This window comes from Mus caroli, chromosome 7, assembly GCF_900094665.2.
Source record: "Mus caroli chromosome 7, CAROLI_EIJ_v1.1, whole genome shotgun sequence".
Classification (NCBI taxonomy): Eukaryota; Metazoa; Chordata; class Mammalia; order Rodentia; family Muridae; genus Mus; species Mus caroli.
In genome coordinates, this window is record NC_034576.1 from 48,371,943 (window position 1) to 48,388,760 (window position 16,818).

The 16,818-nt window shown below is 52.2% G+C and overlaps 1 protein-coding gene across 2 annotated transcripts in view; it reads left to right on the forward strand.

Annotated features, from left to right (window-relative positions):
* The window catches only part of Kcnc1 (potassium voltage-gated channel subfamily C member 1), a 41,795-nt gene that overhangs the window by 16,628 nt on the left and 8,349 nt on the right, over positions 1–16,818 (forward strand). For both annotated transcript variants that reach the window (XM_021167847.2, XM_029480081.1), the window contains exon 2: positions 13,896–14,829. In XM_021167847.2, coding sequence (XP_021023506.1) covers positions 13,896–14,829 — 934 coding nt within the window. The remainder of the gene's footprint in view (positions 1–13,895; positions 14,830–16,818) is intronic.

Here is a 16,818-nt window from a genome sequence, read left to right on the forward strand (position 1 = left end):
GTCAAAAGCAGATGTTCTGGAGCCAGGGGAGGTGGGGGGAAGCCGAGTTTCCAGTCCTGACTGTGTCATCGCTACCGGGTTATATGACCATGGATGGGTAACTTATTTAGTGTCTTTTGAGCCCCAGTTTCCTTTGTAAAATTCAGAAGGTATCCATGGCCTCCAGGAAAATGCCCCCCCCCCCCGTGGATAAGAACACTGGCTGTGCAAGGAGGAGGACCTGAGTTCAAATCCCTAGCACCAGCATAGAAGAAGTTGGGTGTGGCCACACAAGCAGCTTGTACCCAGCTCTGGGGAAGGTGGAGATGGAAGGATTTCTGATGCTTTTGGCTGCCCGTGTAGCTTCAAACTCAGTGAGAGATGCCCCCACCCCCTCCAATCTCCAGGGAACAAGGAGAGCAAAAGAGCAAGCAAGACACTGAATGTCCTTCTGTGACCTCCCTGGCACATGTGGACGTGCATGCTCACATACAACACGTGCATGGGGGTGGGGACAACACAACTTTAAGCGAGCCTTAGAGTCAGTGTAGGGCTAAATGAGACACAACACAGGGTATGTAAGGTGGGTGTGGCTCAGAAGGTGCTGCCACCAGTGCTCACCTACTGTGTGTCTGACGGCGTCGTGTTGGAAGCATTACCTAAAGATGTTATTTCCAAAGGCAGTTATGTCATGTGATGTCCAATGCACAGTTGGTACTCAGTTAATATACTATTTTAATGGCTGAATGATTGAATGTTTGAAGGCTACATCCGGGGATGGGGGGAGGCAGATGTCCTCTGAGCTTTCTCCTCCCAAGAGGTATCCACCCACATTTGTCCATCCCAGGCTAAATAGTCAGCAGTCTATGGCAGAGCCCAGCCAGCTTCCAAGAGCCAGCCTGTCAGAGTGGGTGGTGCTTGTTCAAGCAGCAGCCCCTCAACTTCAGGCAGCTGGATGCTAGACCCCAAACCCAAAGCCAACTCTGGCTAAGTCCTGGTCCTAGCTTGGGTAGATGCAGGAGTCCCACAGGCTTTCTCTGGCAGACCCTGGTGCAGATGTAGGGTAGGCTGGGGCCTCTGGCTTGGCACAGGGCATGTTTGCATTTGCTGAGGAAGGAACTTGGGTCCAGTCTGGGTACAAAACAAGCTTCAGGATTTGGAGACACTGTCACTGGCTGTCAGTGTTCCCAACCTTTGAATAAACCGACTGTTAAACTCCCCAGGCCATCTCCTCCCTTCACACCTCCTCAAAAGGAAAGTGACATTTCCTCGTGCTTTTTAAAGCCCAGACTGGCTGGGCCAGGCCTGGGTGTGGGGTGGGGAGAGAGTGGGTGGCACAAGGAGTCACACAGCCCATGTCTCTCCTCACCTTGAGTGATCTCAGGATGCTGGGAATAGACATGGTCTCATCACCTCCCTGTGCGTGCGCCCCAGATTCCAGAGCTGGTGCCCAGATTTCAAAGTCCCTGATCTTGCACCCGGAATCCAGGCTTTGAGTTCCCTCCTCTGTTGCTGTCCTGTCCCGTAGATGGGCCAAATGCCATTGAGCAACATCATAAACACCTTCAACTGCCCGGCGTCCTCGCTGGAAAGGTACCATGGTCACCTTGTGTTCGCCTCCATGGGTGACACATGCCATGCTTGTGTCGGATGGACACTGAGGCCTTTGTGTAGCGGCTGTTCCCACTGTCAAGAGATGAAAGGGGTTGTGCCCACTGTCACTGTATACAGGTGTGCTGTCAGTGAGCACCCCAGTTGCCAGTACAGACCTGGGTCTGCTCTTAGCACCTGAGCCTACCCGACTGCCCAACATGTGGGGGCTGAGTGTGCCTGTTTCCAATGGGGGTCTAGAGGATGGTTACAGAGGGTGTTAGTGGCCACTTTAGCCACAGATTTGTGGAGAGAGATGATGCTTTTGTGAGTTTGGAAATAGATGTGCTGTCATTGTAACAAAGCCCATATGGACTCAGACAGCAGTGGTACCTGTGAACCCACGATCATATGTTCATCATGTGTAGACAGGAGCAACAGCTTGCTTCCTCAGAAGGCTGCAGGGAGAAGCTGTGCCCAGCATACAGACAGAGGACTGACAGGCCCACAGATCAGGAGATGCCATGGCCACTTCTGCACAGATGGGAAAATGGTGCTCTATAATTTGGGGAAGGGTTTCTCTTTCTCCTACTAATTAGAAAACTTGATTGGACCTGAGGCAAAGCCAGGCAAGATTTCTGGAACCAGCTACGTCCGAGAACTTGCATCCTTACAAAAACTGAGAGCACGTGAATCGCTAATACCCATCCGACTGGACTCTGAATGTGGGTGAATGTTATTGTATGTAAATCGCATCTCCGTGAAGCCTGGGTGTTAGTGTAAGATGATTCACAAGTACCCTGGGAGAAAAAAAAAAAGAAAGAAAAAGAATAAGGAAAGTCAGCTTACTGGGGAGGCTGGTTCAGATTTCAACCTCATCGGATGGCGAGGGAACGGACCACAGAGATGCTGAGAAAAAGGGTGTTCTGGGCAGAGGGCACAGCTGATGTAAGGCCCCAAAGCAGACATGTATCCAAAATGTTTGAGGGGCATGTCTGAGGATGCAGATGTGGGCAGGAAGGACAATATGCATTTTATTAGGAAGGAAGGCTAGAAGGGGACATGAGCTCAGATCAAGCAGGGCGATCTACAGGAGAAATGGGAGCCTTCGTTGAACGCTCTATAGAGAATTGACACAGCTGAGTGTGTGCTGCAGCCGTGTGGGAAACAGGAGATGAGCCCAGAGACCATGGCCACAAGCCATTGGAAAGATAATGGCGTGGGTGGGGGGCATGGGTGGCAGCATTGCGGGGGTAGGGAGGGCTCAAAGTGGGGCTGGGTTTAAGCAGAACCACCAGGGTTTCCTTACAGATTAAATGTGAAGTGCCACAGAAAGAGAGATGCTGAAGCTGACTGCGAGGATTTTGGCAAGAACGTCCTGGAAGGATGGAGCTGGAGAAGCCTGCGGGGGTGGCGGGTGCTCGAGAGTTTAGCTGCCAGGTTAAGCTTGAGTGAGTTACTAGAACACCACTTGGGGATGCCAGGGAGGTGGGTGCAGGAGACCTGCATTCAGGGGAAAAGCTGGGCTGGAGGGAAGCCTTCGGGAATGTGCTGAGTGATGTTCTCCTGACGGGAAACAGAATTGGAGTCATAACTGAATCAGCCTGTGTGTGTGGCAGGGGTGATGGGGAGATGGAGAAGAGGAGCCAGGGCATCCTTCAAGTGTGCAGCTGGGGGAAGGGTGTAGAGAAGGAGTGAAAAGGCTATCAGGAGGCCATGGGGTCCCACAAACTATACCAGAAGGGACTGCATGGTCAGGAGCAGCTGGTAGTGTCGGAACCCCGGGGGAACCCCACAGAAAATCGGCTGCATTCTTTGCTCATCCAGTGGCCTCTGTGCACACCAGTGCTTCCTCTTGGAAGCCACTCTAGCCCCAGGGCTTGATAAAGGCCCATTGGATATCCTGTGTACTCCCCTCTGGGCCCTTGTAGGTACATTTTTTCTCTGCATAGCTGCTTAATAAATGTCAGCTCACCTGCGATCTATGTTTGCTTCCCCTATTCAGTATCCTGCACAGGCTGTGAGCACTCACCAGTGGCCCCTCGTAGGCAATGTCCACTGCCCTCTCTGTGCCTGCTGTCCTAGAGTCACCTCTTATTGCACTAACACACACACACACACACACGTGCACGCACGCACGCATGCACGCACGCACGTACACACACAAATACATACAGGAGTCTGGATCCCATATGACATAAAGTAGACATTGGAGCAAGTTTCCCTAGTGGATTCCTAATAAACTTCTTTTCTATCTCTTTCATGGAGCTCAGAACCTCAGTTTTCTCATATGTGGAATGAAGACAATTGAAACTACACTGGTAATGACCCAGTTTGTTTCCTGTGTGTGTGTGTGTTGTTCACATGAGATTCAAAGTGGGAAAATAAGTAGTAAGTGACAGAAAGCTGTGTCCACTGCTGCCACCACTGTTATGAAGAGACTAATGTCTTCCTTGAGGGCAACTTGGGATAGTGTGAAAATGAGGTCTAAAGAGTAAGTGGAGGGGTGCAGAGTTTTTTGAGAAAGTTGTTTTCAAGCCCTGCCTGCCACATCTTAGGTGCACATGTCTCAGGGACACACAGAATCTACATTATCTTTTTCTGCAAAACGGGGCTTAAAAAGTTTCCTAGAGAGAAATGACGAGCGCTGTGCTCTGGTGAGCATGCAGGATAAGGACGTTCAATAGAGCTGTGTGCCGCTGTGACTGCGGTAGTTGGGGGCATAGGGGCAGCATGGGCCAGCCCTGGCCACCTAATGTGGGTACTTAGCATCAGCAGGCCTGAGCTGGCTTGAGAAGGTTTGAAGCTGGCATGTGGAAGTGTGGTGGGAGGGTGGCCAACTCAGCTGGGTCCCAGCACCTCCCCGGATAGGCTGTCACTGTTCTGTCCACTCGAGAGGGCAGCGCTAGAAAGGAAGGGGTGGAGGTGGATTTAGACAAGAGATAAATCCTTCTCTTGGAGGTGTCCAAAGGCCGAGTGAGTGGCTATGTCAGTGACCCACTGCAGGTGGTCACCAACAGAAATCTCTGTTGCAGGCTCACTTGCAGAGGGGATCACAAATGCCCCCTCTGAAGGTTCTACAGGGTACTCCTTATTTCCTGATCTGGGGAATTCAGTTCCTGTTTATCTTATTCCAGTCTGTGGTTAGGTTGTTTTTTTGTTTTTTGTTTTTTGTTTTTTTTTAAGGTTTGGAAAAGGTTTGAAGTGTGTAAGACTCCAGAGAAAACAGATAAAAACAGTCCAGAGTTAGCTGAGTTCCCAGGCAGTCAGGAGGGCCGCTGACTCATGCCTCTCAGACGGCAAGCAGAGGCGCCCATACAGTGGGAGACACACTTGTCCCGGTATCCGAGGAAGGTCCCATGTGGGACAGTGGTGTGCTTCTGAGTCTGACATGTCACTGGAGAGGTGAGAGCAGCCTCCTGTCACCTATACTGCCTGTTTCTCAGTATGCTTTCAAGGAGAGCGGCTCAGGCCTCTTCTGAACATGGGGGACACAGTAAGACAGTGAGGCCACAGTCCCCCGATGCCTCTGTCTGTCACACGGACTAAGGCTGGAGCCACGCTGGAGTGTCCAGATGGGCTCACAGAGACACCACCATAATGACTTGTGTCACATGGCCGTGTCCATCTGGCTGCTTAAAGGAACTGATGAGACACAGGGAAGCTCTAGGGCAGAGTGGGACCTGACCTACCACTGAGAACTCAGAGACTTTAGGGTCAGGGTCCTTCCCCAGAGACCTCACGCTCCCCTGAACAGAATGTCTTGCTGGGTTGGCAGAGCTTTCCATGCCAGTGTGTGGAAACCACCAGAAGAGCAGGGCCCACTGGAGACCCTTTGGCTAGAAATTGGGATAGAAATTCGCGGGCAGCAATGGCTCAGCCTCCACTTGCCCTGTGACCTTGTTTGTCCTTCACCCCGAACCCCAAGTCCTCCCAGCCCCAAGTCAGGCACTCAAAGCAGAAAGCTTGTATTTCCTGGGGTGTTGGGTCTCCATCCTCTAAGAACTATGCCCCTTAGTGCTGGGCCTCGGATACAGCTGGAGTGGCCCATGCAGTACAGGCCACGGAGACTCTGCCGTCAGCTCTCGTGAGGAGAAGGCTGTCTCCTGCTGCTGATCTGTAGATAGTAGGCAGGTGGCAAATAGAATTCAGGAGAAAAAAAAATCTCTTCCCTTAGCTGTTGTCTTAGCTCTTCTCCTCCTTCTCTGTTAATTTGGGAAAAAAACAAACAAACAAAACCCTAAACCTTGTGTTAGAAGAGAAACTGGTCTGACTCTTGTTCTACAGAGCAGGGGACTGGCACTTTGGGTGATTTCTGTACCTACTAATTCTTCCCTGAATCTGGGGATACCCCAGGCCTCAGGGCATTTCCTCTGTTCCCCTCAATTGTGTCTTAGTTCCTGAAGTGTGTTTATCACGGCTCCAATCTAAGGCCCACAGGACTAAGTTTCCCAGAGGTTACCACCCCCCTATCAGACTATGTGTGGCAGAGCTGGGATTCGAACACTGTGCCGGATGGAAGCCATCCCCAGGTCTCTGCTATCTCAGATAGCTTTGATTTCCAGCTTCTCTCTTCTTGTGCTTCCTTGAACATCAGATTAGAGCTATGTGAAGTGCCAGTCTCATCTTGCTTCATGAATCCCAAATGCCAAGTGAACCTGGGGGCCTCCAGGCCACCTGGGACATTAAATGAAAAGAATATCTCGCTCTTGTCCATATCTGCTGAGCCAAGACTCCTTCCTGGGTGGGTCAGGGCTCTGCGTTTGTACATCTACATTCTCAGTCTTCCCAAAGCCTCCACTGCCACCCTGGTCACATGAGCCCGTCTCATCTTCTTTTTGCCTGCCCCACCCCGCCAGATTCTTCCTTGAAAGGGGTCTATCTTCAGCTGTCTGTTCACATTCCCACAGAGTCTGGGTCCACTGCTTTGTCCTTGTTGCTAAGTCCCTGGGGCCCTTTGCCCTAGCTTGTCAAATGCACCCCCCCCGCCCCCAGGCCATGCCTTAAGCACACAGACTGACCCTGGGACCAAGGCTGGCCTTGTCAGACTGTTTCCCTCCATGACTTGGAAGGATAGGAAGTGGCCTTGGGCTGAGAGTAGACCTGGTCCTCTGAGGGGTATGGTGGTGTTTTGTGCCTCAGTTTCCCTGGTAACTACCAGATCAGTAGACTCCTTTCTCTGGCTGCCAGCTGCTGTGCTTCTCTGATGCTGAGCAGTGGGCAGTGGTGGATGGTCCAGGTAGATGGTGAGCTGGGCAGGTTGGGCAGGGCTGGCAATGCATTTGAATGTCTCTTTGTCCCTGCTTCCTTCTTGGCATTGGTGCCCTCTCTCCCCACCCTTTCCCTCCCCCACTTTGCATTTACTTAGCTATGGTATACGTGCACACGTGAGCCACAGCTTGCATGTATGTAGAGGTCAGATGGAGTCGGTTTCCTCCTGCAACTATGTGTACTCCAGGGATCAAACCCAAGTTGTAAGACCTGTGGAAAAGTGCCCTTACCCAACAACACATCTCACTAGTCCCTGTGTGTAGTCTTGTTCCATCATTGTCGCATGGAAAGGATCAAGGAGCTGCCCAAAGCCACCCAGTAGAACTGGAACTAAAATTCAGGCCGGTTGATGTCAAGGTCATGTAATTTCTGCTCAGCTGCCGCCTCCTTTGACAGAAGGACCTGAGCCACTCTTGGCCCAGGGCAGAGAGGGCCAGGGCACTTGGAACCAAAAGTCTTGGAAGAGGGAGTCATGGTAGGGCATTGCCTGAGCAAAGGCTCGGAGCTCATCGTGATAAGAACCCTGTGCCAGAGCCTCGTGTGACCCCTCAGGCTTTGTAGGTCCTATCTCTGCCCTTTGCCTTAGGTAGTTCGCGCCCCGGGCTGTGCCTCCATTTGCATTCTTGCCCAAAGGGTGGCTTTTCACAGAAGACCTTATAGGTCACCTCTGTCTCAGTGTCCTGAGTTTCTAAGATCCACATTTCTACAGTTCTGAGTGGAAATCAGCTCAAGACACCATAAGTTCAGTGGCACGACAGTCAGGATATGGGTAGAAATATCCAAGGATAGAGCCGTAAGGGGGTGGTGTCTGTCCTGGCTTCTGACTTCTATGAGACTTGAGAACTACCTTTCCTAACCTTGGCTCAGCTCTGGATGGAGAATGCTGGGCCAGCGGCTCAGAAAACGACTGTGTTCAGCCGTGCCTCTCTGCTGAGCCTTCCTCTACCCCTACTCGACTGGTCTCTTCCTTCTTGGACTGGTGCGTGAGTGACCATTTCTGGTGTGGAAAAGTGTCTGGATTATGAGCTGAATCTCCACTTGGTATTTGACATACCAGCCTCACACTGGTCTCTCCAGGAGATGGTCTATCCATGTACACACACACCACAACCCACACACGCACACACTTATTTTTGAACGTGCCTACCCCTTGCACACAAACACACCATAGACAACACAAGCTATATATGTGCACCCTTATGCACATACCACACCTCATGTAAGCCCCATGTATGTATGTGTATCCCCAAGTACACTTCTCCAACACACAAGAATTACACACTGCACATAGCCACCTCCCTGAGCCTAGAGTGGACTCACATACACTGGTGACATTTTTACCATGCACACCACCAGTACATGGGACTCTCCTGGATGCCTCTCCCAGCACACAGACTTTCCAAACAGGCTGCCGCGAGGGCACACTCTGCCATGCATACACACTCCCCAGCTCTTACCATCTCAGAGCCCTGCAGGGAGCTCCTTCCGCCTACTGCTCCCTGAGCAGGTGCCAGCAAGGGAGGAGTGGGGAGCAGGCATCAGGACCCATCAGAGCACTGGGGCCTCCCTGGGCTTACTGCTGGAGGCTGGAGATAAAACAAACAAATGGAAAGAATTCGAGCTCTCCAAGACTGTAGCCCCCCCTGTACACTGTGGATGTACCCAACCTAAGGAAGTCCAGATGAGACTAATTCAGTTTCTAAACCCAACTCAACTGACACTTTATTTAAGACAATTGGCTGTCCTGTCTGCTCTTCGTCACTGACTTCGATGGGTGTTATGCACCACCGTGGGGTGGATCCCATTAGGCAGAAAACCTGACCTGCAGTTTCTGGGAGCCTGAAGCCTGGACATGGGCCTGATTAGCCATCATGGGCTCCTACTGCCTGCAACCTTGATCCCCCGCAGCATCTCTGAAAGAGGCCAAGTCTTGCTCTCACTTTCATGGTTGAGGGAGGGGAGACTGGGACTGGTCAAGGTCACACAGCAAGTGAGTGGCTGAGCGTCATGTCAGTCTCTGTAGTGTGTTCTGACCAGAGCCTGTTCCTGAAATGCAGATGGTAGGAACACAGATCCCCACGGTGAACCCCTGAACAGCTCTGAAAGGCAAGCACATTTTTTTCTAAAGGCAAGCGTGGCATAAATAATTCATAAGTGAAAGTCATAGCACATATTGGTCATTTCAATAGATAGTAGGTTGCCTTTCCAATTTATGGTTTCAGGGGTGGGGCTGTGATAAAAATAACTTGGTGATTTCTAAAACATCTTAAGTCAACAGATCCCTAGTAGGTTTGTCTGACTTTACAGCCAACAGCCTCACCATCCTGGTTACCATAGAAATGGGATGCCTTGCTCTGTTGCTATGGCTACCACTTTCTAGAACACAATTGGTGGGTCTCATGGTTTGTGATTTGGTTCTGGGGGAAAAAAATAAAATAAAAAGAGCCAGAAACTACCAGCTTGTATTTGTATAGCACCATCAAGCAGTTGCTGCTGAGTGTCCTGAATTTTACAAGGCAGCCACCTCGCTGGCCAGGTTGGGGGACAGCTACCTCTGGGCTACCTGACAGAGCTCTTCATCCTCACGTCATAGTCCCAGGGGGATCAGCTGACCTGGTCCTGACTATGGTAGGGCTCAGCTGCTCTGGGAAAAGAATGGATAAGGAGCCACCATCACGGGAATGGCAGTCTGAGGGTGGCAGGGAAGGCTGAGGGGGCAGAGGCAAGACAGACTGAGCTGCCCGAGCTGTGGGAAACTCAGTCGCCCCCTAGCGGGGATGGGGTGGAGACAGGCAGAGAGCTGTGTGGAAACTGCCAGGAGGGTAGGAGGGTGCCTAAGGCTGAAGTGCCTGGTGTGTGTGTGTGTGTGTGTGTGTGTGTGTGTGTGTGTGTGTGTGTGTGTGTGTGTGCTATGTGGTTCCAGCACTACTTCATGTGCTGCTCTGGGTGTGCACACATGAGTTGTCTGTGTGCACACTACCGGGGTGTGACAGGTTGGTGTGAGGTAGCATACTGTGTTGAAGTCTCTGTGAGTTGGCTCTTGTCTTCTTTGTGTGGGCCAGGAACTGAGCTATATTCTCTACACCTATGCCCTCGTGTCTGAGCTTAGGACATTGGCTAAGTGTGTACTCTGGGTTATTGAATCTATGGTCTGTGGGTGACTTGGCACACAGTTCATATAGGGCACAGGTCCCAGCGCTTGCCCTGTGGATGATAACACCAGCATTACTCTAAAACTTGCTGTCCCAGGCCTATCAAGGAAGAGCTTGCCTCTTTGTCTAGAGTCAATAATCACCGTGCTTGTGTGTGTTGCCCTGCCACCACCACTTCCCCACCCTGGTCTTAGCTGTGCTCTCTAAATACTGAATACTATGAGGTCTTTTCTACCAAGGTTTCAAAGGCTGAAGGCTACATAGGATGCAGACTGGACCACCCAAGGATAATCTCATCACTGGTCCATCCTCAAAGGGCTGCTTCTGCTCCAGAGTGACTGAGTCTGGGTACCAAAGCCTAGGATCCACAAAGGTGTAGCCACAATCACATCTAGTTGGATCTAGTCACCTCTGCCTTTCATGGGTCTGGGAAGAGGGGCCCATAGTCAACTTTCGATCCAGGGCTGGCTTCTCAGTAAAACTCAGGCAGCTTGGTGGTGAGAGAGCTTATTGTCTGAGTTGATAAGCCGGGCCTGTCTCAACTCCCTTACTCTCTTTGAAGCCCTTGGCTTGGTCCCCAAACCTTTGTTCTCGCCTTTCCTTTTGGACACGGTAGGGATATGACTGCCTGTTCTACCAAGATAGGATACATAGTAGATCCTGGAACTTTGGTAGTTTTTCCTCTCTCCTCCCAACCTTGGGTCTGGCAAAGGGATGAGCTGTTTTGGCTTTGGCTGGGTCCTGGCTGCTTTCCTGCTAGTCTAAGCTTAATGGAACACTGGGTGTCTCAGCACTCCAGAAGTTACTTCTTCAACAGCCCAGGAAGGATCCCCACGCGCCCAGAGGTCTTCGGGGCCCTGTGCTTGCTTAGTAGTGGTTTGGCTTTTATGGCAGCAGAGGCTGAGAAGGCAGAGGTCAGGGAGTCTATCAGGGCCCTTCCTGATGGAGTCTTTCTGTCTAGCTCTGTCTGGCTCTTGCTTCCCACCCTCTAGCTTCCACTGTTAGTGCAGTGGGGCCCAGGCTGCACCTCGAGCCTTGATAAGCAGGGGTTTCCCCATGCTAACCTTGTGTGTATTGCATGTATTAATTTCTGATATCTTCTTTAGGTACTCTCACTTTTTGGAGACAGGGTCTCTCGCTTGGGGGGCTCACCGATTCCGCTACAGTGATTGGCCAGTGAGCTCCAGAGGCCCACCTGTCTCTGCCCCTCAGCTCTGGGATTACAAGCCTATGCCACCACATTTGACTCTTTTTGTTCTTGTTAATGATTTATTTCAGTTGTATTGCGTGTGTGCAAGTGTTTGTCTGCAGGAATGTATGTGCACCACGTTCATACATGGTACCTGTGGAGGCCATTGGATTCTCTAGAACTGAAGTTATAGATGTTATGAGCCACCGTGTAGATTCTGGGAATTGAATCTAGGCTCTTGAAAGAGCAGTAAATGGTCTTAACTGCTGAGCCATCCCTCCACCTCTAACTTTTATTTTAAAACACAGGTTCTGGGGATGAATTCCAGGATCCGTGCTTGTGTGGCAAGCCCTTTACCAACCGAGCCATCTCCTCAGCCTCTCTATGCTAATCTTAATAGGAGCTGGCCTTTCTCTGGACCTCCATGTCCCCATGAAGATCAGTATTGTGAGGGGACAACTGAGAGATCTCTGAGGGATTGTGGGACTCCTGGGACATCACCGCCCTGTCTGAGCTATTCTCCTGAGCCTTTGCAAACACTAACGAGCCATCGCTGGAGACAGACTCGTGGCTTCCCTGGGTGGTTGTAGAGATTCCTTGAGGAGTGCCTTGGCAAGCTGCCTCCCGAGTACCATAGCTGCCAGTGGGAGCCTCACCCCGGGGGAAGGGCTATTAACGGGGCACTGAGGATGCATGGGAGTTTTCCACACAGAGTGTGTATTAAGGCCAGAAGTCTCTCTGGAAGAAGGAGCCTTGGATGCAAAATCACAGTGGTGGTGAGACACTCTGGTCAGAGTGGCAGAGAGGTGCATGGGGCGAACCTGTTGGGTACATGTAGGGTGAGGACCCTGAGAAAAGCACAGCCAGGGCACATTGGTCCTGGTGTGTCAGGCTGGGGACTCTCTGGACTTTTTCCTGTGGGTGGTGTGGCCATTGGCCGGGGCAGCTCTGGGACCAGTAGCCATGTGGCAGAGACTGAAGCCTAGAGCCAGCTTCGATAGCAATGGCCCTGTTGAGAGAGGATACAGAGGAAAAGGCTGTGGCAGGGCTCACTACTGGGGTGTGGGGTGTGGGGGTTTGACCTGTCCTTAGGGAGTCTAGGCTGTGAAGGCCAAGCTCTAAGGCAGGCCCAGGAGAGACCAAGTCCTACTACACAGCATATGAGGATGTTTCTTTTTTTGCTTCAAGGATGTGGTGACTTGGGAAAGGCCACAGAGCTGTGTGAACTGGGGCTGGAGGTGGATGGCTCTCCCTTTGCCTCTCCTTTGCTTTCCTGGCTTGTCCTCCATGCATCCCAGGTCTGGAAGAGCTGGATCCCCAGAGAAGAGCTTCCTGGAGTCAGAAGACCTCTTCTCTGCCCTACTTCCCTCCACTCTTGCCAGCCCTGCATGCCTCAAGGGGTGGAGGGGCTCCTATTTTCAACCCACTGCTTTGCAGAGGGTCCATGTGTGTCTCCTCCTGAGCGGAATGGGGAACCCCTGAGAGGTGGAGAGAAGCCTTATCTCTCTCTGTGCCAGTGCTTGGTGAACAGAGTCAGGAAGAGAGGATGGATGGGGGAACCACAGGCTGCTGAGCAGTGGGGGGGTGGGGAGGAAAGAGAGGGAGAACAGAAGAAGGAAGAATGGGGACAGTTTGAATAGAAGAAAGAGAGGGAGAGGATAGAAGGAAGAAAGAATGAGCAGATAGCCGGATGGGTGCGTGAATAGGAGAAAGGTGGGTAAGCGCCCAGAAGGGAGGAAAGGAGGAAGCAAGGGAGGAAGGAAGACTGCAGAGGGGTTGTATCTCAGAGTAACCCATGAGCAAAGGTTCTGAGAATAGCATTGCTATTAAACCAGCAGGATGCAGCTTACCCAGGTCTCTCTCCTGCCTGTGGGTGCAGCAGGACCTCCTAAGTCTGCTGGCGCTCTAAAGTGCTCTCTTTCCTGTTCTCCTCTTCCTCCCTCCCTGCAGCCCAGAACATGGTTTGGAAGATCCACTTAGTTCTTGGTACCCAGATCCTTCGGCAGGTTGGGCTCCAGGCCCCACTGTCCACCCAACCAAGCCATACAGGGACTCCTAGAACACACCCCTGGTATGGAGGAAGGGTGCCCGTGCCCACCCACACGAAGGCTAAAGCAATCTGCTGCTGATTGGGGTGGGTGGGGACCCCCTTGAAGCAAGCAGACTGGAGTCAGAGGAAACAGGTACAGCCCCCAGGAGCCTGATGCCAGTAGAGCACTTTCCTTGTCTCTCTTTGCACACACCAGTCCCAGAGTCACAGTCAGCATAGCCAACCATGACAAACACCTCAGATTTCAGTGGCTTAACACAGTACAAACTTTTGAGGATTTTCCCCCCTTTTGTTTTCATTTCTCATGAGAGTATTTGTATTCAGTGACAGCCAACCTTAACAGAGCCAGGCTCCTTCTCCTTTATGGCTCTGCTGGATCCAGGAGCATCAGTGTTTGGCTGGCAGATGGGGAAGGAGCCGTAAGTGAACAAGGATGCAGGATTTGCTGTCCATGCTCAGCAGCTGCACCTACCCCACCCCCGGACCCCCTAGGCTCTGAAGAGGATAACATGGCGTGTAGGCTTAGGCTGTGTTGGAGTGGACGGGCTCTGTGCATTGCCTGTCCCTAGTGTGGCCCACTGGGCCTGGGCCTGCGAGGCTCTCCAGGTTTCTCCACTCTGAAAGGGAAGCCTTTACTCTGACCCCCTGTGTTTCTCACCCACAGTATGTGGCCTTTGCCTCCCTCTTCTTCATCCTGGTCTCCATCACAACCTTCTGTCTGGAGACGCACGAGCGCTTCAACCCCATCGTGAACAAGACCGAAATCGAGAACGTTCGAAACGGCACCCAAGTGCGGTACTACCGGGAAGCGGAGACGGAGGCCTTCCTCACCTACATCGAGGGCGTCTGCGTGGTCTGGTTCACCTTTGAGTTCCTCATGCGTGTCGTCTTCTGCCCCAACAAGGTGGAATTCATCAAGAACTCCCTCAATATCATTGACTTTGTGGCTATTCTCCCCTTCTACCTGGAGGTGGGCCTAAGCGGCCTGTCCTCCAAAGCCGCCAAGGATGTTCTGGGCTTCCTGCGCGTCGTCCGCTTCGTGCGCATCCTGCGCATCTTCAAGCTGACCCGCCACTTCGTGGGCCTGCGGGTCCTGGGCCACACGCTCCGTGCCAGCACCAACGAGTTCCTGCTGCTTATCATCTTCCTGGCCCTGGGAGTGCTCATCTTTGCCACCATGATCTACTACGCCGAGAGGATAGGGGCACAGCCCAATGACCCCAGCGCCAGCGAACACACACACTTTAAAAACATCCCCATCGGCTTCTGGTGGGCTGTGGTCACCATGACGACACTGGGCTATGGAGACATGTATCCTCAGACATGGTCTGGGATGCTGGTGGGAGCGTTGTGTGCTCTGGCTGGTGTGCTGACCATTGCCATGCCGGTGCCTGTCATCGTGAACAATTTTGGGATGTACTACTCTTTAGCCATGGCTAAGCAGAAACTACCAAAGAAAAAAAAGAAGCATATTCCGCGGCCACCACAGCTGGGATCTCCCAATTATTGTAAATCTGTCGTAAACTCTCCACACCACAGTACTCAGAGTGACACATGCCCGCTGGCCCAGGAAGAAATTTTAGAAATTAACAGAGCAGGTAGGAAACCTCTCAGAGGCATGTCGATCTGACCTTTCACCTCCGCCCCCTGTAGCAATGATTCCAGATCCAGTCAGACTGCTTCCTTAGTTCCACGGGCGACCCAGGATCCTGTGCCCAACTTTGAGGTGTGGAGCCTGGGACCCCAGGGAGATGCTGGGCGGCCAAATTCGGAAGGCAGGAGCTTACTAGAGGAATCTCACTAGTGGCCCTGGGTAAGGAGGTTGCTGTGGTTGGTCTCACGAGTTCTGAAGAGACCCCCAAGGAAGTTTGCTGAGGACTCTTAGCAGAAGCCTAGAGGCTGCTGCTCGGTTGGAAGGAGTCAGGCATGAGTCTCTGACGGGCTACTAACCCAGTGGTGGGCAGGGACAGACAGAGTGGGGCTGATTCAGAGACACCGTACAGCCTTTGATTTGGTCTTTAACATGCGTGCCTTCAGGCTGTGTAGACTGGCAGAGTGGTCCATGCAGGTCTGGCAGCTGGGTCCCTGAAAAGGCAGTAGCCAGGATTCTCAGCCCTAGCAGAACCTGTCTCTCTAGCTGAGTAGATTCCCCGCCCTGACGCCGGCTGGCTACCCAGCTCCAGGTCCCTGCTAGGAGTCGCCCCTAGCCTTCTGTGACAAGCTTACTCACCCCATAGCATGCCGAACCAACTCATCCTCTGCCACTACTGTAGAGTTTAGCATTTCTCTTTAGGACTGTTGGAGTGACTCTGGCTTTCACGTTGTCTGTTTGGGTTGATGGTCCAATGGGAGTTTCTGGTGACCTGATGGAAGTGGCTGGTGAGCAAAGGTCTAGAGAGGGGGCCACACCCCAGGCAGCTTAGATGAAAGCATTATGGACCAGCAACAACCTCCCACCACTGAGAGTTGTCCCCACACCTAGCAGTAGGGACTGTAGCAGCAGCAGCAGCAGCAGCAGCAGCAGCAGCAGCAATACAAGACATCCCAACCACTTACCCACACATTCACTGGGAGATGGGGGTGGGGGTGGGGTAAAACAATACTAGTCACCGAGGGATATATTCTCATATTCCATGGCTAGTGGCTCATTATGGGACTATCTCAGTTTTATGAGAACCTGCGCATAGCACATAAAGTTGACCATGGGGCTCTGGTCCGAAGATGAAAACCCATAGTCTACCTCTACCCATGGAATCCCATTGACTTAACTCTGAGGAGGCAGGGATCTCCAAGGAACAGATGATCCCAAGAAGAATGGCGACACTGAGCTCAGAGGTACCGGGTGAGTGTGGGGTTGATGTGTGCTGTTCCATTCGTTTAGTCTATGAAAAGCACCCCACTCTGGGTCTGGCAGGGGGGCTGCGTGCTGACTCAGCTTCAGGTGAGGACGGCTCCCTTCCACTCAGGTGGCCTCCCTCAGTGGACGATTGAGGTCCTTCGCTGCTGGTGTGCTATCGGATTCACCCTCCCACCCCAGACCTTTATCCTGCTGGCTGGGGCAGCCGAAACCATGTCCCGAGGCCTGCTTCTTTGTCCAGCCCTCTCACCCATTCCTTACCCCTTATTTCCTGAGATTCCTGTAGGTACATAAGCAAAATGTAGCTTGTGTTCTAGTTTGGGGCAGGGAATACAGGGGCTCTGAAGTAGAGATAGGCTCCTGATCAAGCCATGTCTCCATTTTGGGAAGGCCCAGGCCTACCCTATTGTTTTGAGTTAGCTAGCTGTTTTACCCCAGGAGTCACTACCTGTGCAAGGACAGTTTCCCCAGCTTTGGATGGTCTACCCTCTCCTCAGCTCCACTGTGAGCCCCAGCAGGAAGTGCTCAGCCTGAGGGTTATCGCATGACCCTCCTCGGCCCTTCTGACTCATCTTCCCCAACACTGTGTCAGGATTTGGTGCTCAAAATTGGAGCCCCAGGTCAGCCTATTGATGATCCCAGTTCACTCTAGCCAGGTTCCTCTGCACAGCCAATGACCTTATCATCCATGTACTGTGGAAACACACACACACACACACACACACACACA